This window comes from Taudactylus pleione, unplaced genomic scaffold (genome assembly GCF_031769625.1).
Source record: "Taudactylus pleione unplaced genomic scaffold, aTauple2 ptg001353l, whole genome shotgun sequence".
Lineage (NCBI taxonomy): Eukaryota > Metazoa > Chordata > Amphibia > Anura > Myobatrachidae > Taudactylus > Taudactylus pleione.
Window position 1 is genome coordinate 314,447 of NW_028285753.1, and position 23,484 is coordinate 337,930.

Below are 23,484 nucleotides of genomic sequence, written 5' to 3' on the forward strand. Positions count from 1 at the left end.
CGGTTAGTGTCAGCTTAGGCACCGGGGAGGGAGGGTTAAGGCTAGGGTACGGGGAGGTTAGGTTTAGGCACTAGGGGTAGGAGATTAGGGTCAGGTTAGGGTCAGGCATCGGGGAGGGAGGGTTAAGGCTAGGGTAGGGGGAGGGTTAGGGTACGGGGAGGTCAGGTTTAGGCATTAGGGGAGGAGGTTAGTGTCAGGCATCGGGGAGGGAGGGTTAAGGCTAGGGTACAGAGAGCGGGCAGGGTTAGGGTACGGAGAGGTTAGGGTTAGTGCCTAACCCTCCTCCCAACCATGCTACTTACCTTCAGGATGCCAGCGGTTGGGATGTGTGCTCCGGGGTTTCTGACAGGTGTCCAATTTCCGCCGCCGGTGTTCTGAGGACCGGCATCCCCTGCGATGGGATACTAAATGTATCCCATTAGAGATGAGCGATTCAGGTTTGCTGACAACGGGACACACCCGAACTTTGAGGTTCCTACTAGAACTGAGTCCCACTCAGGTCTTCTCATAAGTAGGGATCTTGGATATAAAAAATGGATCTTGCGTATTTTGGATTGCATGTAAGCCCTTCCCTTTTGATTTCAAGTGCTGTGAGGTGGTAAAAAGTGCCTGGGAATGAATGTTATTGATGTTATTAATACTATAGGAGCAAAAACAGGTCCAAGTTACATGATTTTAGCTGTTTTTATACATTTTTAAAGAAATCCAAAACTGAAACCAACCAAAACACTTGGGGTGGTTTTATCAAGCCCAAAACACAACGATGATTTCCAAAACCCGTGGTCTGCACATATCTCTATATCTCTATCTGTATCTCAGTCCATAATGGTGTCACTCACAGGGTTTGTTAAACAGATAAAGGGTGATGTAAATACACCTAACTCACAGCAGGAACCTTACTCAGGTCAACGTTTCATTGATTGAAAAATTTCAAGTCCTGACAAAATTTTTCAATCAATGAAACGTTGACCTGAGTAAGGTTCCTGCTGTGAGTTAGGTGTATTTACACCACCCTTTATCTGTTTAACAAACCCTGTGAGTGCCACCATTTTGGACTGATTTTGTATTATGCAAGTTTGGGAGGTGAGATGGACATGTAAAGTATTGAGTGCCAGAATATATATATATATATATATATATATATATTAGGCCACAAATGGTCCGGCATTCGTGTACTAGTAAATCTTAGCCCCGGTGCCTCCACAGATAATCAACAGTAGAAATTCCAGAAGTGCGGCACTCAGGGCGTAGTAAACAACAAAAACTCTGACACGTGAAGATACTTTCAACGTTTCAATCTTTAAAGATTGTCATCAGGAAATACAGAAGAAGAAAAGACCTCTTACCTTATAAACTCTCACCCAGCATGTGAACGCGTGCATCCCATCGAGATCCCGGACCGAGCACGGGAGGAGGGGGCGCACATAGAGAACGTTGTCAGCGCCGCGCATGTCGGTGAAGATACCATCACCATGGGGACATGATACAATCAGATGCACTGTGGAAATGACAATGGAATTGCTAAGTGTATACATACAGCATAAATGGCATACAAAGACTAGTGCATATAGAATGAAGTATTGGATATTCCGCAGAGCGTAAAAACGCAGTCAGACAATGCAACACTAAACATGCTATCGTATAGCGATGTATATGCAATTCAAAGACCAGCAATCAATACATTGTAAAAAATATATGAATAATACCAAATCAGTAAATATAACAATATATATAAGAATACCCGTCCAGCAGTAAATGCATGAGGATGAGAAGTATATATAATATACAAATAATAAAAATTATATAATGGTAATCAGATAGAAATAAGCTCATATCAATCGAAATCTAAAAATGGGCTCTAAATTCACGTTAAACAAGATAAAGGTAAGACCTCATTAAGGACCTCATTCAGAGTCGGTCGTTGCGGCCGCACGGTTGTACGCCACCGATGTTCGCTAAACTGCGCATGCGTAAAATTCGCAGTGCGCCTGCGCAAACTAGCTATTACGATCAGAAATTGCTCTCTCCTTCAACTTGACCAGGTCGTTAGTTTGAGTGACAGGATGAGGCGTTTGTGGGTGGTAACAGGGGACGGTGCTTGTGAACGGGGGAGTGGAGATCCGAACGCAGGCGTGCCTGACTATGCAAACGGCGTTTTATGGGAGTGCATAATTAACTAAGTAGTGTCATGGCACATGTGACATGGGAGGTTTTTACACTGACTTGATCGTAGTGCTTAAGAGAGGGTATGGTCAGCCTTAAGGTCTATGACCAGCTCCGATGGTCTCGATTAATCCTTATATGCCCGGAGATGACGTGTAATGGGAACGAGAAGGGGGCGTATTTTTAGTCTTACGGCCGCATCCTCCCCTCGCTCGTCCAGCTAACGATCCCATCTTAACGATGCAACTTGCGAGCGCTTCATTTGCATATCCGGCCCCTTTTACCTTACGACCGTGCGGCCGCAACGACCGACTCTGCATGAGGTCCTAAGTCCCTTGGGGGTAATCACATCCAACAAATTAATGCAAAAGGATTCTCATTTCAGCAGAATCTTATTCCTGTCCCCTTCTCTATGTGGTCGATCATTCTATAGCGGAGACTGGCAAGGTTATGCCCAGCCTCAATAAAATGACGCGCCACCGGTTGGTCACTGGTACCATTAGTGAGTGCTATTCTGATGGAGGATCTATGGACCCCCATCCTCTCTTTGAACTTTCTAGAGGTCTTACCTAAGGTTACTGCTTCTGGAATAACAGGGACATTGGCCCTCATTCAGACCCACTCGCGAGCGGCTGTCCGCTCGCAAGTGGGTCGATGGTCTGCGCATGCGCATGACGGAGGGAGCTCCGTCGTGCGCATGCGCGAGACGCACCGAGCGAAGAACTGTCCTTCGCTCGGAGTGTCTCATCAAAGGGGGCGTGCTGTCGATGTTGACTGACAGCACGCCCCCTTTGGTGGGTGTGCCGGGGGTGTGCCTGCCAGACGGAGGCGTTCCCATGGGAACGCCTACCGTCTGAAGCCGGCCCCACTGACATCACTAGTGATGTCAGTGGGAGTGATTTTGGCTCTGATAGAGCCAAAATCACTCCTGGCCTTGCGGTTGAAAACCTCAACCGCAGGCTGTTGCTCGCAGTGGTGATGGTCGCGATGGTCAAGACCATCGCGACCATCATCCTGCACGCTCGTATATGCTGTGGGTGGTGACCCACAGCTATACGAGCGTCCAGGAGGACGCTCCATATTAATGGAGGTGGGCCCTGATTCAGAGCGAGCGCTCTGGTCAGAGTGTCCGGCTCTGAATCAGGGCCATAGTGTGCAATCCTTAAATGGCAAATCACTATCTGTTTGAACCAGACTCCACAGTTTCTTAGTGATGTTATTGATCTGTGGGGATAACGTATTGAACTGTGTAACCCATGTAAACTTATTGGTAGTGTCACCTGTATTTTCTTATGCAAAAGGTCATTTTGTTCCAATTAAAGAACTTTCTGTTTTAGTTGTAACAAATGTTTGAGCCCCTAGCAATAAAACGGTCAATCAACTCATTAATCTGCACTTCTGCTTTTTGTTTTACATTATTAATTCTCCTGAGCCTGATCATCTGCGAGTATGGATGCAATAATATTGCAATAATCTGTTAAACTGACCACCACTTCCCGGTCATTCCCATCTGGCCAGTCCCTACACTGACTCTCAGATATATATTATCTTGGTCTGCCATCTTTGGCTCAAGCTTGCATACATTTTACAAATGAATATGGGTCCTGGCTTAAACAGACAGGACCACACCCAGGGATATCCGTTACTAAGCACCTGGAGAGAGACAAAAAAAGTTTGTCTAATATTTGAAAAACAGGGTGTCCTAGCAAGTGTAACCACAAAATGTACATAAATGACAGGCTTAATCCACGGCACTCAACCATCTGGGGAGCCCTTGGTAAGTGACCACACCATCTACATAAAAAATATCATACAAACTGCGACTTGAATAGGAATGTTGGTTCCAAAATATTGCAATAAACCAGGGAATGTCCTGTATAATAGAAGCTCAGGGTCACTGTATATGGAGTTGGTAGTTGTGTTAGGAACGTGGTATAACCAGGGAATGTCCTGTATAATAGAAGCTCAGGGTCACTGTATATGGAGTTGGTAGTTGTGTTAGGAACGTGGTATAACCAGGGAATGTCCTGTATAATAGAAGCTCAGCGTCACAGTATATGGAGTTGGTAGTTGTGTTAGGAATGTGGTATAACCAGGGAGTGTCCTGTATAATAGAAGCTCAACGTCACTGTATATGGAGTTGGTAGTTGTGTTAGGAATGTGGTATAACCAGGGAGTGTCCTGTATAATAGAAGCTCAACGTCACTGTATATGGAGTTGGTAGTTGTGTTAGGAACGTGGTATAACCAGGGAATGTCCTGTATAATAGAAGCTCAGGGTCACTGTATATGGAGTTGGTAGTTGTGTTAGGAACGTGGTATAACCAGGGAGTGTCCTGTATAATAGAAGCTCAGCGTCACAGTATATGGAGTTGGTAGTTGTGTTAGGAACGTGGTATAACCAGGGAATGTCCTGTATCATAGAAGCTCAGGGTCACTGTATATGGAGTTGGTAGTTGTGTTAGGAACGTGTTATACCCAGGGAATGTCCTGTATAATAGAAGCTCAGGGTCACTGTATATGGAGTTGGTAGTTGTGTTAGGAATGTGGTATAACCAGGGAATGTCCTGTATAATAGAAGCTCAGGGTCACTGTATATGGAGTTGGTAGTTGTGTTAGGAACGTGGTATAACCAGGGAATGTCCTGTATAATAGAAGCTCAGGGTCACTGTATATGGAGTTGGTAGTTGTGTTAGGAATGTGGTATAACCAGGCAATGTCCTGTATAATAGAAGCTCAGGGTCACTGTATATGGAGTTGGTAGCTGTGTTAGGAATGTGGTATAACCAGGGAGTGTCCTGTATAATAGAAGCTCAGGGTCACTGTATATGGAGTTGGTAGTTGTGTTAGGAATGTGGTATAACCAGGGAATGTCCTGTATAATAGAAGCTCAGCGTCACTGTATATGGAGTTGGTAGTTGTGTTAGGAACGTGGTATAACCAGGGAATGTCCTGTATAATAGAAGCTCAGCGTCACTGTATATGGAGTTGGTAGTTGTGTTAGGAACGTGGTATAACCAGGGAATGTCCTGTATAATAGAAGCTCAGCGTCACTGTATATGGAGTTGGTAGTTGTGTTAGGAACGTGGTATAACCAGGGAATGTCCTGTATAATAGAAGCTCAACGTCACTGTATATGGAGTTGGTAGCTGTGTTAGGAACGTGGTATAACCAGGGAATGTCCTGTATAATAGAAGCTCAGCGTCACTGTATATGGAGTTGGTAGTTGTGTTAGGAACGTGGTATAACCAGGGAGTGTCCTGTATAATAGAAGCTCAGCGTCACTGTATATGGAGTTGGTAGTTGTGTTAGGAACATGGTATAACCAGGGAATGTCCTGTATAATAGAAGCTCAGGGTCACTGTATATGGAGTTGGTAGTTGTGTTAGGAACGTGGTATAACCAGGGAGTGTCCTGTATAATAGAAGCTCAGGGTCACTGTATATGGAGTTGGTAGTTGTGTTAGGAACGTGGTATAACCAGGGAGTGTCCTGTATAATAGAAGCTCAGGGTCACTGTATATGGAGTTGGTAGTTGTGTTAGGAACGTGGTATAACCAGGGAGTGTCCTGTATAATAGAAGCTCAGGGTCACTGTATATGGAGTTGGTAGTTGTGTTAGGAACGTGGTATAACCAGGGAGTGTCCTGTATAATAGAAGCTCAGGGTCACTGTATATGGAGTTGGTAGTTGTGTTAGGAACGTGGTATAACCAGGGAGTGTCCTGTATAATAGAAGCTCAGCGTCACTGTATATGGAGTTGGTAGTTGTGTTAGGAACGTGGTATAACCAGGGAGTGTCCTGTATAATAGAAGCTCAACGTCACTGTATATGGAGTTGGTAGTTGTGTTAGGAACGTGGTATAACCAGGGAATGTCCTGTATAATAGAAGCTCAGAGTCACTGTATATGGAGTTGGTAGTTGTGTTAGGAACGTGGTATAACCAGGGAGTGTCCTGTATAATAGAAGCTCAACGTCACTGTATATGGAGTTGGTAGTTGTGTTAGGAACGTGGTATAACCAGGGAATGTCCTGTATAATAGAAGCTCAGGGTCACTGTATATGGAGTTGGTAGTTGTGTTAGGAACGTGGTATAACCAGGGAGTGTCCTGTATAATAGAAGCTCAACGTCACTGTATATGGAGTTGGTAGTTGTGTTAGGAATGTGGTATAACCAGGGAGTGTCCTGTATAATAGAAGCTCAGCGTCACTGTATATGGAGTTGGTAGTTGTGTTAGGAACATGGTATAACCAGGGAATGTCCTGTATAATAGAAGCTCAGGGTCACTGTATATGGAGTTGGTAGTTGTGTTAGGAACGTGGTATAACCAGGGAGTGTCCTGTATAATAGAAGCTCAGGGTCACTGTATATGGAGTTGGTAGTTGTGTTAGGAACGTGGTATAACCAGGGAGTGTCCTGTATAATAGAAGCTCAGGGTCACTGTATATGGAGTTGGTAGTTGTGTTAGGAACGTGGTATAACCAGGGAGTGTCCTGTATAATAGAAGCTCAGCGTCACTGTATATGGAGTTGGTAGTTGTGTTAGGAACGTGGTATAACCAGGGAGTGTCCTGTATAATAGAAGCTCAGCGTCACTGTATATGGAGTTGGTAGTTGTGTTAGGAACGTGGTATAACCAGGGAGTGTCCTGTATAATAGAAGCTCAACGTCACTGTATATGGAGTTGGTAGTTGTGTTAGGAATGTGGTATAACCAGGGAATGTCCTGTATAATAGAAGCTCAGAGTCACTGTATATGGAGTTGGTAGTTGTGTTAGGAACGTGGTATAACCAGGGAATGTCCTGTATAATAGAAGCTCAGCGTCACTGTATATGGAGTTGGTAGTTGTGTTAGGAACGTGGTATAACCAGGGAATGTCCTGTATAATAGAAGCTCAGCGTCACTGTATATGGAGTTGGTAGTTGTGTTAGGAACGTGGTATAACCAGGGAATGTCCTGTATAATAGAAGCTCAGGGTCACTGTATATGGAGTTGGTAGTTGTGTTAGGAACGTGGTATACCCAGGGAATGTCCTGTATAATAGAAGCTCAGGGTCACTGTATATGGAGTTGGTAGTTGTGTTAGGAACGTGGTATAACCAGGGAATGTCCTGTATAATAGAAGCTCAGCGTCACTGTATATGGAGTTGGTAGTTGTGTTAGGAATGTGGTATAACCAGGGAATGTCCTGTATAATAGAAGCTCAGCGTCACAGTATATGGAGTTGGTAGTTGTGTTAGGAACGTGGTATAACCAGGGAATGTCCTGTATCATAGAAGCTCAGGGTCACTGTATATGGAGTTGGTAGCTGTGTTAGGAACGTGGTATAACCAGGGAATGTCCTGTATAATAGAAGCTCAGCGTCACTGTATATGGAGTTGGTAGTTGTGTTAGGAACGTGGTATAACCAGGGAATGTCCTGTATAATAGAAGCTCAGCGTCACTGTATATGGAGTTGGTAGTTGTGTTAGGAACGTGGTATAACCAGGGAATGTCCTGTATAATAGAAGCTCAGGGTCACTGTATATGGAGTTGGTAGTTGTGTTAGGAACGTGTTATACCCAGGGAATGTCCTGTATAATAGAAGCTCAGGGTCACTGTATATGGAGTTGGTAGTTGTGTTAGGAACGTGGTATAACCAGGGAATGTCCTGTATAATAGAAGCTCAGGGTCACTGTATATGGAGTTGGTAGTTGTGTTAGGAATGTGGTATAACCAGGCAATGTCCTGTATAATAGAAGCTCAGGGTCACTGTATATGGAGTTGGTAGCTGTGTTAGGAATGTGGTATAACCAGGGAGTGTCCTGTATAATAGAAGCTCAACGTCACTGTATATGGAGTTGGTAGTTGTGTTAGGAATGTGGTATAACCAGGGAATGTCCTGTATAATAGAAGCTCAGCGTCACTGTATATGGAGTTGGTAGTTGTGTTAGGAACGTGGTATAACCAGGGAATGTCCTGTATAATAGAAGCTCAGGGTAACTGTATATGGAGTTGGTAGTTGTGTTAGGAATGTGGTATAACCAGGGAGTGTCCTGTATAATAGAAGCTCAGCGTCACTGTATATGGAGTTGGTAGTTGTGTTAGGAACGTGGTATAACCAGGGAATGTCCTGTATAATAGAAGCTCAGCGTCACTGTATATGGAGTTGGTAGCTGTGTTAGGAACGTGGTATAACCAGGGAATGTCCTGTATAATAGAAGCTCAGCGTCACTGTATATGGAGTTGGTAGTTGTGTTAGGAACGTGGTATAACCAGGGAGTGTCCTGTATAATAGAAGCTCAGCGTCACTGTATATGGAGTTGGTAGTTGTGTTAGGAATGTGGTATAACCAGGCAATGTCCTGTATAATAGAAGCTCAGGGTCACTGTATATGGAGTTGGTAGTTGTGTTAGGAACGTGGTATAACCAGGGAATGTCCTGTATAATACAAGCTCAGGGTCACTGTATATGGAGTTGGTAGTTGTGTTAGGAACGTGGTATAACCAGGGAGTGTCCTGTATAATAGAAGCTCAGGGTCACTGTATATGGAGTTGGTAGTTGTGTTAGGAACGTGGTATAACCAGGGAATGTCCTGTATAATAGAAGCTCAGGGTCACTGTATATGGAGTTGGTAGTTGTGTTAGGAACGTGGTATAACCAGGGAATGTCCTGTATAATACAAGCTCAGGGTCACTGTATATGGAGTTGGTAGTTGTGTTAGGAACGTGGTATAACCAGGGAATGTCCTGTATAATACAAGCTCAGGGTCACTGTATATGGAGTTGGTAGTTGTGTTAGGAACGTGGTATAACCAGGGAGTGTCCTGTATAATAGAAGCTCAGGGTCACTGTATATGGAGTTGGTAGTTGTGTTAGGAACGTGGTATAACCAGGGAGTGTCCTGTATAATAGAAGCTCAGCGTCACTGTATATGGAGTTGGTAGTTGTGTTAGCAATGTGGTATAACCAGGGAATGTCCTGTATAATAGAAGCTCAGCGTCACTGTATATGGAGTTGGTAGCTGTGTTAGGAACGTGGTATAACCAGGGAATGTCCTGTATAATAGAAGCTCAGCGTCACTGTATATGGAGTTGGTAGTTGTGTTAGGAATGTGGTATAACCAGGGAATGTCCTGTATAATCGAAGCTCAGCGTCACTGTATATGGAGTTGGTAGTTGTGTTAGGAACGTGGTATAACCAGGGAATGTCCTGTATAATAGAAGCTCAGGGTCACTGTATATGGAGTTGGTAGTTGTGTTAGGAACGTGTTATACCCAGGGAATGTCCTGTATAATAGAAGCTCAGGGTCACTGTATATGGAGTTGGTAGTTGTGTTAGGAACGTGTTATACCCAGGGAATGTCCTGTATAATAGAAGCTCAGGGTCACTGTATATGGAGTTGGTAGTTGTGTTAGGAATGTGGTATAACCAGGGAATGTCCTGTATAATAGAAGCTCAGCGTCACTGTATATGGAGTTGGTAGTTGTGTTAGGAACGTGGTATAACCAGGGAATGTCCTGTATAATAGAAGCTCAGGGTCACTGTATATGGAGTTGGTAGTTGTGTTAGGAATGTGGTATAACCAGGGAATGTCCTGTATAATAGAAGCTCAGCGTCACTGTATATGGAGTTGGTAGTTGTGTTAGGAATGTGGTATAACCAGGGAATGTCCTGTATAATAGAAGCTCAGGGTCACTGTATAAGGAGTTGGTAGTTGTGTTAGGAACGTGGTATAACCAGGGAATGTCCTGTATAATAGAAGCTCAGGGTCACTGTATATGGAGTTGGTAGTTGTGTTAGGAATGTGGTATAACCAGGCAATGTCCTGTATAATAGAAGCTCAGGGTCACTGTATATGGAGTTGGTAGTTGTGTTAGGAACGTGGTATAACCAGGGAGTGTCCTGTATAATAGAAGCTCAGCGTCACTGTATATGGAGTTGGTAGTTGTGTTAGGAACATGGTATAACCAGGGAATGTCCTGTATAATAGAAGCTCAGCGTCACTGTATATGGAGTTGGTAGTTGTGTTAGGAACGTGGTATAACCAGGGAATGTCCTGTATAATAGAAGCTCAGAGTCACTGTATATGGAGTTGGTAGTTGTGTTAGGAATGTGGTATAACCAGGGAATGTCCTGTATAATAGAAGCTCAGGGTAACTGTATATGGCGTTGGTAGTTGTGTTAGGAACGTGGTATAACCAGGGAATGTCCTGTATAATAGAAGCTCAGGGTCACTGTATATGGAGGGAACGTGGTATAATCAAGGAATGTCCTATATAATACAAGCTCAGGGTCACTGTATATGGAGTTGGTAGTTGTGTTAGGAACGTGGTATAACCAGGGAATGTCCTGTATAATAGAAGCTCAGCGTCACTGTATATGGAGTTGGTAGTTGTGTTAGGAACATGGTATAACCAGGGAATGTCCTGTATAATAGAAGCTCAGGGTCACTGTATATGGAGGGAACGTGGTATAATCAAGGAATGTCCTATATAATACAAGCTCAGGGTCACTGTATATGGAGTTGGTAGTTGTGTTAGGAACGTGGTATAACCAGGGAATGTCCTGTATAATAGAAGCTCAGCGTCACTGTATATGGAGTTGGTAGTTGTGTTAGGAACGTGGTATAACCAGGGAATGTCCTGTATAATAGAAGCTCAGGGTCACTGTATATGGAGTTGGTAGTTGTGTTAGGAACGTGGTATAACCAGGGAGTGTCCTGTATAATAGAAGCTCAGCGTCACTGTATATGGAGTTGGTAGTTGTGTTAGCAATGTGGTATAACCAGGGAATGTCCTGTATAATAGAAGCTCAGCGTCACTGTATATGGAGTTGGTAGCTGTGTTAGGAACGTGGTATAACCAGGGAATGTCCTGTATAATAGAAGCTCAGCGTCACTGTATATGGAGTTGGTAGTTGTGTTAGGAATGTGGTATAACCAGGGAATGTCCTGTATAATCGAAGCTCAGCGTCACTGTATATGGAGTTGGTAGTTGTGTTAGGAACGTGGTATAACCAGGGAATGTCCTGTATAATAGAAGCTCAGGGTCACTGTATATGGAGTTGGTAGTTGTGTTAGGAACGTGTTATACCCAGGGAATGTCCTGTATAATAGAAGCTCAGGGTCACTGTATATGGAGTTGGTAGTTGTGTTAGGAACGTGTTATACCCAGGGAATGTCCTGTATAATAGAAGCTCAGGGTCACTGTATATGGAGTTGGTAGTTGTGTTAGGAATGTGGTATAACCAGGGAATGTCCTGTATAATAGAAGCTCAGCGTCACTGTATATGGAGTTGGTAGTTGTGTTAGGAACGTGGTATAACCAGGGAATGTCCTGTATAATAGAAGCTCAGGGTCACTGTATATGGAGTTGGTAGTTGTGTTAGGAATGTGGTATAACCAGGGAATGTCCTGTATAATAGAAGCTCAGCGTCACTGTATATGGAGTTGGTAGTTGTGTTAGGAATGTGGTATAACCAGGGAATGTCCTGTATAATAGAAGCTCAGGGTCACTGTATAAGGAGTTGGTAGTTGTGTTAGGAACGTGGTATAACCAGGGAATGTCCTGTATAATAGAAGCTCAGGGTCACTGTATATGGAGTTGGTAGTTGTGTTAGGAATGTGGTATAACCAGGCAATGTCCTGTATAATAGAAGCTCAGGGTCACTGTATATGGAGTTGGTAGTTGTGTTAGGAACGTGGTATAACCAGGGAGTGTCCTGTATAATAGAAGCTCAGCGTCACTGTATATGGAGTTGGTAGTTGTGTTAGGAACGTGGTATAACCAGGGAATGTCCTGTATAATAGAAGCTCAGAGTCACTGTATATGGAGTTGGTAGTTGTGTTAGGAATGTGGTATAACCAGGGAATGTCCTGTATAATAGAAGCTCAGGGTAACTGTATATGGCGTTGGTAGTTGTGTTAGGAACGTGGTATAACCAGGGAATGTCCTGTATAATAGAAGCTCAGGGTCACTGTATATGGAGGGAACGTGGTATAATCAAGGAATGTCCTATATAATACAAGCTCAGGGTCACTGTATATGGAGTTGGTAGTTGTGTTAGGAACGTGGTATAACCAGGGAATGTCCTGTATAATAGAAGCTCAGCGTCACTGTATATGGAGTTGGTAGTTGTGTTAGGAACATGGTATAACCAGGGAATGTCCTGTATAATAGAAGCTCAGGGTCACTGTATATGGAGGGAACGTGGTATAATCAAGGAATGTCCTATATAATACAAGCTCAGGGTCACTGTATATGGAGTTGGTAGTTGTGTTAGGAACGTGGTATAACCAGGGAATGTCCTGTATAATAGAAGCTCAGCGTCACTGTATATGGAGTTGGTAGTTGTGTTAGGAACGTGGTATAACCAGGGAATGTCCTGTATAATAGAAGCTCAGGGTCACTGTATATGGAGTTGGTAGTTGTGTTAGGAACGTGGTATAACCAGGGAATGTCCTGTATAATACAAGCTCAGCGTCACTGTATATGGAGTTGGTAGTTGTGTTAGGAACGTGGTGTAACCAGGGAATGTCCTGTATAATAGAAGCTCAGCGTCACTGTATATGGAGTTGGTAGCTGTGTTAGGAATGTGGTATAACCAGGGAATGTCCTGTATAATAGAAGCTCAGCGTCACTGTATATGGAGTTGGTAGTTGTGTTAGGAACGTGGTGTAACCAGGGAATGTCCTGTATAATAGAAGCTCAGCGTCACTGTATATGGAGTTGGTAGTTGTGTTAGGAACGTGGTATAACCAGGGAATGTCCTGTATAATAGAAGCTCAGCGTCACTGTATATGGAGTTGGTAGTTGTGTTAGGAACGTGGTATAACCAGGGAATGTCCTGTATAATAGAAGCTCAGGGTCACTGTATATGGAGTTGGTAGTTGTGTTAGGAACGTGGTATAACCAGGGAATGTCCTGTATAATACAAGCTCAGGGTCACTGTATATGGAGTTGGTAGTTGTGTTAGGAACGTGGTATAACCAGGGAATGTCCTGTATAATACAAGCTCAGGGTCACTGTATATGGAGTTGGTAGTTGTGTTAGGAACGTGGTATAACCAGGGAGTGTCCTGTTTAATAGAAGCTCAGCGTCACTGTATATGGAGTTGGTAGTTGTGTTAGGAACGTGGTATAACCAGGGAGTGTCCTGTATAATAGAAGCTCAGGGTCACTGTATATGGAGTTGGTAGTTGTGTTAGGAACGTGGTATAACCAGGGAATGTCCTGTATCATAGAAGCTCAGGGTCACTGTATATGGAGTTGGTAGTTGTGTTAGGAATGTGGTATAACCAGGGAGTGTCCTGTATAATAGAAGCTCAGGGTCACTGTATATGGAGTTGGTAGTTGTGTTAGGAACGTGGTATAACCAGGGAATGTCCTGTATAATAGAAGCTCAGGGTCACTGTATATGGAGTTGGTAGTTGTGTTAGGAACGTGGTATAACCAGGGAATGTCCTGTATAATAGAAGCTCAGCGTCACAGTATATGGAGTTGGTAGTTGTGTTAGGAACGTGGTATAACCAGGGAGTGTCCTGTATAATAGAAGCTCAGGGTCACTGTATATGGAGTTGGTAGTTGTGTTAGGAATGTGGTATAACCAGGGAATATCCTGTATAATAGAAGCTCAGCGTCACTGTATATGGAGTTGGTAGTTGTGTTAGGAACGTGGTATAACCAGGGAATGTCCTGTATAATAGAAGCTCAGGGTCACTGTATATGGAGTTGGTAGTTGTGTTAGGAATGTGGTATAACCAGGGAATGTCCTGTATAATAGAAGCTCAGGGTCACTGTATATGGAGTTGGTAGTTGTGTTAGGAATGTGGTATAACCAGGGAATATCCTGTATAATAGAAGCTCAGCGTCACTGTATATGGAGTTGGTAGTTGTGTTAGGAACGTGGTATAACCAGGGAATGTCCTGTATAATAGAAGCTCAGGGTCACTGTATATGGAGTTGGTAGTTGTGTTAGGAATGTGGTATAACCAGGGAATATCCTGTATAATAGAAGCTCAACGTCACTGTATATGGAGTTGGTAGTTGTGTTAGGAACGTGGTATAACCAGGGAATGTCCTGTATAATAGAAGCTCAGAGTCACTGTATATGGAGTTGGTAGTTGTGTTAGGAACGTGGTATAACCAGGGAGTGTCCTGTATAATAGAAGCTCAGGGTCACTGTATATGGAGTTGGTAGTTGTGTTAGGAACGTGGTATAACCAGGGAATATCCTGTATAATAGAAGCTCAGCGTCACTGTATATGGAGTTGGTAGTTGTGTTAGGAACGTGGTATAACCAGGGAGTGTCCTGTATAATAGAAGCTCAGCGTCACTGTATATGGAGTTGGTAGTTGTGTTAGGAATGTGGTATAACCAGGGAATATCCTGTATAATAGAAGCTCAGGGTCACTGTATATGGAGTTGGTAGTTGTGTTAGGAATGTGGTATAACCAGGGAATATCCTGTATAATACAAGCTCAGGGTCACTGTATATGGAGTTGGTAGTTGTGTTAGGAACGTGGTATAACCAGGGAATATCCTGTATAATAGAAGCTCAGCGTCACTGTATATGGAGTTGGTAGTTGTGTTAGGAACGTGGTGTAACCAGGGAGTGTCCTGTATAATAGAAGCTCAGGGTCACTGTATATGGAGTTGGTAGTTGTGTTAGGAATGTGGTATAACCAGGGAATATCCTGTATAATAGAAGCTCAGCGTCACTGTATATGGAGTTGGTAGTTGTGTTAGGAACGTGGTATAACCAGGGAATGTCCTGTATAATAGAAGCTCAGCGTCACAGTATATGGAGTTGGTAGTTGTGTTAGGAACGTGGTATAACCAGGGTCACTGCTTCTGCTTCTCTCCCCAGCTGTTGGAACTGCAGGCAGAATATCACAAGAAGTCGCTGGCGCACCTGACACAGGCACTCGGGGAGCTCGCGGACACGGTGAAGGAGAGCGGTTAGAAGTCTTCCCTTTTATTGTGATTAAAGCAGGTTCCAGCACTCAGGAGGTCCTACGTAAATATGACACATAACACACCATGAGCCATACTGGAACCCCCACCCAAATCTTATTAGCTACACCTCTAAACCATAATACCATGTACCCCAAAGCACTAGGACACGACCATTTTTTCCCACAGTAAAACGTCACAAACATTCAGATCAGCTAAGTTATTTGTACCTTATTCTTATACTGCCGTCTGTATAATGAGCAAAGTTAAACAAAATATTAAGTATAAGGAAAGTTTGTAGAATTGCCCCAATGCTCTGGCTGTGACATCTGACCGCTCACTAGAGATATAAAGTGATTGGAAATGATCCGATGACCAGACACATCGCCCTTGTGGCCTAAATAGCACTTTCATGTCTCTGAAGCGTCTCCTGACCATACCACAAGAAGAGGCTGAAATCTTCTTTTCTCCTTCCAGTATAGATATATAAAGTACATGAAGTATATAAAGTGGATGTTATGGTGGCTCAGTGTTTAGTATTGATGCACTGAGGGCCTGATTCAGACCTGGTCACTGAGCGTACGCTCGCTCGATGCCTATGCAATATTTCTTAAAGTGATGCGGCGGGAAGCGATTGCTCGCCAAGGCATAAGCACGCCTCTCTTACCTGTACAAGCGTTCACTTTGCGTATGCAGACTCCTGTTAGCGCAGTAATTTTCAACCTTTTCCAACTCGAGGCACACTAGGCAAGATTTTAAGATTGCCAAGGCACACCATCCGGCAATGCGGCGTGCGCGACCTATGCAAAAACATACGCATTGGCTCTCACATAAAAAAACACGCATTGTCCTCCCACAGGAATAAAACACACAATGGCCCCAAAGAAATAACACACACATACATTGGCCCTCACATAAAAAAAACATAACATAGGTCCCCATAGAAAAATAATAACATGGGCTCCCCCCAGAGAACAACAACATGGGCCCCCCCAGAAAACAACATGGGCCCCCCCAGAAAACAACAGCAACAACATGGGCCCCCCCAGAAAACAACAACAACATGGGCCCCCCCAGAAAAAAATAATAATACACATTGCTCCCCACAAAATCAAATCATACTGGCTACTACATCAAAAATAAATTAATGTTTTTTTAGTCTTGCCTGTCTGTCATCGGCTGCAGTTTCCCATGGTGCCGAGCTGTCAGCAGTGACTGGCTGGTCGCCGGCGGCTAGGAGGAAAGGGCTGGCCGCTGGAGGGAGAGATGTACTGGCTGACCACTGGCAGGTGGGAGAGAAGGGGAGGCTGGTCTCGGGCGGGTAGTACTGGTTGGCCGCAGGCAGGAGGAAGAGGTGGCTGGCCGCGAGCGGAAGGGAAGGACTGGCTGAGAGTGGACTCTGTTGGGGTGGGCAGGCAGGCAACGTGGCGTGCGTGACCTGTGATGTCACGCTGCCGCTTTCAGGCAGGTCACGGGCCAGGCGTGCCTGAGTCTCCCAGAGGAGCTCAGCGGCAGACTGCCTGGTACGCAGCTCTTTAATGTGATCGGCGGCACTAGCGCTGCGGCACACTTCACAACCGCCCACGGCACACTACTGTGTCGCGGTACAGTGGTTGAAAACCTCTGCCTTAGCGTATGCAGAGACGCCCACTGCCCCACGTCATCTCCTGGAAGTTTGTGAAAGCATTGGTACATCGACCACTATCTGGTGTTAACGCAGCGCTTGTGGTAGCTTTTTTTTCTACGGCAAGCATTGCGAGGAAAACAGAGGAAAAAAATGGCTGGTGACGTGTACTATGATACTGCCTGTTAATTATGCACACCTCTAAAACGGCGTTGAAACACTCAGACACGCCTGCGTTCGCACCTCCACTCCCCCGTTTTTACTGGACTGCCCCTGTAACAACCCACAAACGGCCTCTCCTGTCACTCACTCTGCTGGGCTGGCTGTGCAGGGTGATGGAGGGATCTGCCATCGTACAGTGTAGTTTGCGCACTGCAATGCATGCGCAGATTAGCAACCATCGGCAATAGCGAGCGCACTGCGGATAGCATCCGGGTCTGAATCAGGCCCTGTGTCCTTTCTGATGGGCTTGTGTGTGTGTGTGTGTGTGTGTGTGTGTGTGTGTGTGTGTGTGTGTGTGGGCATGTGTGTATGTGTGTGCGAGCATGCGTGTGTGTATATGTGTGTGTGCATGCGTATATGCGCGTGTGTGTATATGTATGTGTGCATGCGTATATGCGCGTGTGTGTATATGTACTGTGCGTGTGTATGTGTTTGCTTATATATGTGCGCGTGTGTGTATATGTATATATGTATATTTATGTGTGTATATGTACTGTGCGTGTGTATGTGTTTGCTTATATATGTGCGCGTGTGTGTATATGTATGTATGTATATTTATGTGTGTATATGTACTGTGCGTGTGTATGTGTTTGCTTATATATGTGCGCGTGTGTGTATATGTATGTATGCATATTTATGTGTGTATATGTGTGTATATATATAATGTATGTGTGATGACACATACCTGCAGAAATATTGGTAACATCGACACACATCAGCTGCCATCTTGCCCTTGCGGATATTCTGACCTGCGGCAGCCTTGCGTGCTCTTCTGCCATGCACTCACTGTGGCTGTAACGAAGTTTATACGGACAGGCACGCCTGCATTTCTAAGACCACCCCCAAACGCTGACAACCTGTCACTCTGCGATATGTGCGTCTGTAATCACAGGGCGGCTTATACGCATGCCCGATGACAAACAATCGCTCTGTGTACGTAAACGCTATTGCGCCCAGCTCTGAATCAGCCCTAATGCTAACAACACAGAGATACTTCTGCTCTATAGTTGAAATTAGTTATCTTGGAGGTAAATAGAAGCCTTAAGGCTAATGAGAATCTCCCTCAGTTACGAAAATTAAACAGTGCAGCATCACTGTCAGGGTTCAGCCTAGGATCGGCCGTTACTCACCACTGTGCCGGCTTACCCTGGCTTCTCGTGCAGTCAGATGTCAGGTGCGGCAGCGGGTGACACACCGAGGATTCTGCCAAAAGTGCTAGTGGATTTCCATGGGTGGCCCTGTGTCATGGTTTCCATCACGGGCGCCGCCATGACACTCCTTCTCATGTGACAGTATCTCCACCAATGGTAGCATGGTCTTTGTCAGCTGACGCTGTCCTCCTTTCAACTGCTACCTATGTGTATATATCCGGCCCCAGAATTCCAGGAAGTCTAGTTGTGTCCTCTTTCCAGGTTCCCTTCAAGTATTCCAAGTGCTATATACTTGTGCAGCAGTGCGACAGAATATCTTTGCCTGTGTGCAACTCCCGAGTGCCAGCTGTTAGCGCAACAGTGCGTCAGTATACCTCTACCTCTGTGCAACACCAAGTGCCAGCTCTTAGCGCAACAGTGCGTCAGAATACTTCTGCCTTTGTTTAAAGTACCACTTCCTAGTACAACAGTGTGTTTAACATCTCAACCTGTGGGGCAGTAGTGACTCTATAGAGGCATATCTCTTGGGCCACTGTCTGTGTGACACTCTCTATTCCCACGGATTTTGGATACCTGATCAAAGGACCGCGATCTGCCTGCTGGGAGCAGCTGAAACCCATATCCCGATTGGAGGGGACACTGGTGAACACCTCCCAGCGATTTAGACTCCACACCTTTTGATCAGGTCTTGTCAACCCCAATTTCTGTGGATGAGGAAATCATATATTCAGGCCCCTCACCTCCGATTTCTTCCGCAACCTCGGACCTCTGCTTTCAATACTCCAGTGGCAAGCGTGACACTCACATGGCTATTTGTGTATAAATGCACATGAACTTGCTGGCCACGATTGCAGTGTCTGATGGCAAAAAATGTCCAGGGACATCCATGCTAAGGGCAGATAAGTTTAGCACTGATGTGGAAAAATGGGATTTCATTATGCAGATGAGGATTACTTACATAGGCTCCTGAAAGTGAAGAAAGCCCATATAGGAAATCATACCCTGGCTTACGGTGAGGCGTGCAGCTCATTTCATCCTGCTGAAGGACTAAGTTTATTCACTCCCTCTGAGTAGACAGACATCAGGCATCATCCTATTAGTCTAATGTGACCCATTGTGTGCCCTCTGACTAGGCGGACATTGGGGATCATCCTATACTTCTAATGTGACCCATTGTGTGCCCTCTGACTAGGCGGACATTGGGGATCATCCTATACTTCTAATGTGACCCATTGTGTGCCCTCTGACTAGGCGGACATTGGGGATCATCCTATACGTCTAATTTGGCCCATTTTACACATGAGTAGGCGGACATTGGGTATCATCCTATACGTCTAATGTGACCCATTTTATGCCATCTCTGAGTAGGTGGACATCGGGTATCATCCTATACGTCTAATGTGACCCATTTTACACCCTCTGAGTAGGCGGACATTGGGGATCATCCTATACGTCTAATGTGACCCATTTTACATCCTCTGAGCAGGCAGACATTCGGTATCATCCTATACGTCTAATGTGACCCATTTTACATCCTCTGAGTAGGCGGACAATGGGGATCATCCTATACATCTAATGTGACCCATTTTACACCCTCTGAGTAGGCGGACAACGGGGATCATCCTATACGTCTAATGTGACCCATTGTGTGCCCTCTGACTAGGCGGACATTGGGGATCATCCTATACTTCTAATGTGACCCATTGTGTGCCCTCTGACTAGGCGGACATTAGGGATCATCCTATACGTCTAATGTGGCCCATTTTACACATGAGTAGGCGGACATCGGGGATCATCCTATACGTCTAATGTGACCCATTTTACATCCTCTGAGTAGGCGGAAATCGGGTATCATTCTATACATCTAATGTGACCCATTTTACATCCTCTGAGTAGGCGGACATTGGGTATCATCCTATACTTCTAATGTGACCCATTTTGCACCCTCTGAGTAGGCGGACATTGGGTATCATTCTATACATCTAATGTGACCCATTGTGTGCCCTCTGAGTAGGCGGAAATCGGGTATCATCCTATACTTCTAATGTGACCCATTTTACACATGAGTAGGCGGACATTGGGTATCATCCTATACGTCTAATGTGACCCATTGTGTGCCCTCTGACTAGGCGGATATCGGGTATCATCCTATACGTCTATTGTGACCCATTTTGCACCCTCTGAGTAGGCGGAAATCGGGTATCATTCTATACATCTAATGTGACCCATTTTACACCCTCTGAGTAGGCGGACAACGGGGATCATCCTATACTTCTAATGTGACCCAATTTTACGCCATCTCTGAGTAGGCGGAGATCGGGTATCATCCTATATGTCTAATGTGATCATTTTGCATCAATTGAGTAGGCCGTACCATCCTATACTTCTAATGTGACCCATTTTACCCCCTCTGAGTAGGCGGACATCGGGGATCATCCTATACTTCTAATGTGACCCATTTTACGCCATCTCTGAGTAGGTGGACATTGGGTATCATCCTATACGTCTAATGTGACCCATTTTATGCCATCTCTGAGTAGGTGGACATCGGGTATCATCCTATACGTCTAATGTGACCCATTTTACATCCTCTGAGTAGGCGGACATCGGGGATCATCCTATACTTCTAATGTGACCCATTTTACATCCTCTGAGTAGGCGGACATCGGGGATCATCCTATACGTCTAATGTGACCCATTTTACGCCATCTCTGAGTAGGTGGACATCGGGTATCATCCTATACGTCTAATGTGACCCATTTTACATCCTCTGAGTAGGCGGACATTGGGTATCATCCTATACGTCTAATGTGACCCATTGTGTGCCCTCTGAGTAGGCGGAGATCGGGTATCATCCTATACGTCTAATGTGACCCATTGTGTGCCCTCTTAGTAGGCGGACATTGGGTACCATCCTATACGTCTAATGTGACCCATTTTTGCATCCTCTGAGTAGGCGGACATTGGGTATCATCCTATACGTCTAATGTGACCCATTTTACATCCTCTGAGTAGGCGGACATTAGGTATCATCCTATACGTCTAATGTGACCCATTTTACATCCTCTGAGTAGGCGGACATTGGGTATCATCCTATATGTCTAATGTGACCCATTATGCCCTCTGAGTAGGCGGACATTGGGTATCATCCTATATGTCTAATGTGACCCATTTTTGCCTCCTCTGAGTAGGCGGACAACGGGGATCATCCTATACGTCTAATGTGACCCATTGTGTGCCCTCTGACTAGGCGGAAATCGGGTATCATTCTATACATCTAATGTGACCCATTTTACACCCTCTGAGTAGGCGGACAACGGGGATCATCCTATACTTCTAATGTGACCCATTTTACGCCATCTCTGAGTAGGCGGACATCGGGTATCATCCTATATGTCTAATGTGATCATTTTGCATCAATTGAGTAGGCCGTACCATCCTATACTTCTAATGTGACCCATTTTACCCCCTCTGAGTAGGCGGACATCGGGGATCATCCTATACGTCTAATGTGACCCATTTTACATCCTCTGAGTAGGCGGACATCGGGGATCATCCTATACGTCTAATGTGACCCATTTTACATCCTCTAAGTAGGCGGACATCGGGGATCATCCTATACTTCTAATGTGACCCATTTTACATCCTCTGAGTAGGCGGACATCAGGGATCATCCTATACGTCTAATGTGACCCATTTTACGCCATCTCTGAGTAGGTGGACATTGGGTATCATCCTATATGTCTAATGTGACTCATTTTACATCCTCTGAGTAGGTGGACATCGGGTATCATCCTATACTTCTAATGTGACCCATTTTACACCATCTCTGAGTAGGCGGAGATCGGGTATCATCCTATATGTCTAATGTGACCATTTTGCATCAATTGAGTAGGCCGTACCATCCTATACTTCTAATGTGACCCATTTTACACCCTCTGAGTAGGCGGACATCGGGGATCATCCTATACGTCTAATGTGACCCATTTTACATCCTCTAAGTAGGCGGACATCGGGGATCATCCTATACTTCTAATGTGTCCCATTTTACATCCTCTGAGTAGGCGGACATCGGGGATCATCCTATACTTCTAATGTGACCCATTTTACACCCTCTGAGTAGGCGGACAACGGGTATCATCCTATATGTCTAATGTGATCATTTTGCATCAATTGAGTAGGCCGTACCATCCTATACTTCTAATGTGACCCATTTTACCCCCTCTGAGTAGGTGGACATTGGGTATCATCCTATACGTCTAATGTGACCCATTTTATGCCATCTCTGAGTAGGTGGACATCGGGTATCATCCTATACGTCTAATGTGACCCATTTTACATCCTCTGAGTAGGCGGACATCGGGGTTCATCCTATACTTCTAATGTGACCCATTTTACATCCTCTGAGTAGGCGGACATCGGGGATCATCCTATACGTCTAATGTGACCCATTTTACGCCATCTCTGAGTAGGTGGACATCGGGTATCATCCTATACGTCTAATGTGACCCATTTTACATCCTCTGAGTAGGCGGACATTGGGTATCATCCTATACGTCTAATGTGACCCATTGTGTGCCCTCTGAGTAGGCGGAGATCGGGTATCATCCTATACGTCTAATGTGACCCATTGTGTGCCCTCTTAGTAGGCGGACATTGGGTACCATCCTATACGTCTAATGTGACCCATTTTTGCATCCTCTGAGTAGGCGGACATTGGGTATCATCCTATACGTCTAATGTGACCCATTTTACATCCTCTGAGTAGGCGGACATTGGGTATCATCCTATACGTCTAATGTGACCCATTTTACATCCTCTGAGTAGGCGGACATTGGGTATCATCCTATACGTCTAATGTGACCCATTTTACATCCTCTGAGTAGGCGGAGATCGGGTATCATCCTATACGTCTAATGTGACCCATTTTACATCCTCTGAGTAGGCGGACATTGGGTATCATCCTATATGTCTAATGTGACCCATTATGCCCTCTGAGTAGGCGGACATTGGGTATCATCCTATATGTCTAATGTGACCCATTGTGTGCCCTCTGACTAGGCGGACATTGGGTATCATCCTATACTTCTAATGTGACCCATTTTGCACCCTCTGAGTAGGCGGACATTGGGTATCATTCTATACATCTAATGTGACCCATTGTGTGCCCTCTGAGTAGGCGGAAATCGGGTATCATCCTATACGTCTAATGTGACCCATTTTACATCCTCTGAGTAGGTGGACATTGGGTATCATCCTATACTTCTAATGTGACCCATTTTACATCCTCTGAGTAGGCGGACATTGGCTATCATCCTATACTTCTAATGTGACCCATTTTTCTCCCTCTGAGGAGGCGGACATTGGGTATCATTCTGTACATCTAATGTGACCC

The 23,484-nt window shown here is 44.8% G+C and overlaps 1 protein-coding gene across 1 annotated transcript in view; it reads left to right on the top strand.

Annotated features, from left to right (window-relative positions):
* Positions 1–23,484, top strand: part of SH3BP1 (SH3 domain binding protein 1) — a 263,120-nt gene that overhangs the window by 134,859 nt on the left and 104,777 nt on the right. The window contains exon 9 of the mRNA XM_088463396.1: positions 15,007–15,097. Coding sequence (XP_088319522.1) covers positions 15,007–15,097 — 91 coding nt within the window. The remainder of the gene's footprint in view (positions 1–15,006; positions 15,098–23,484) is intronic.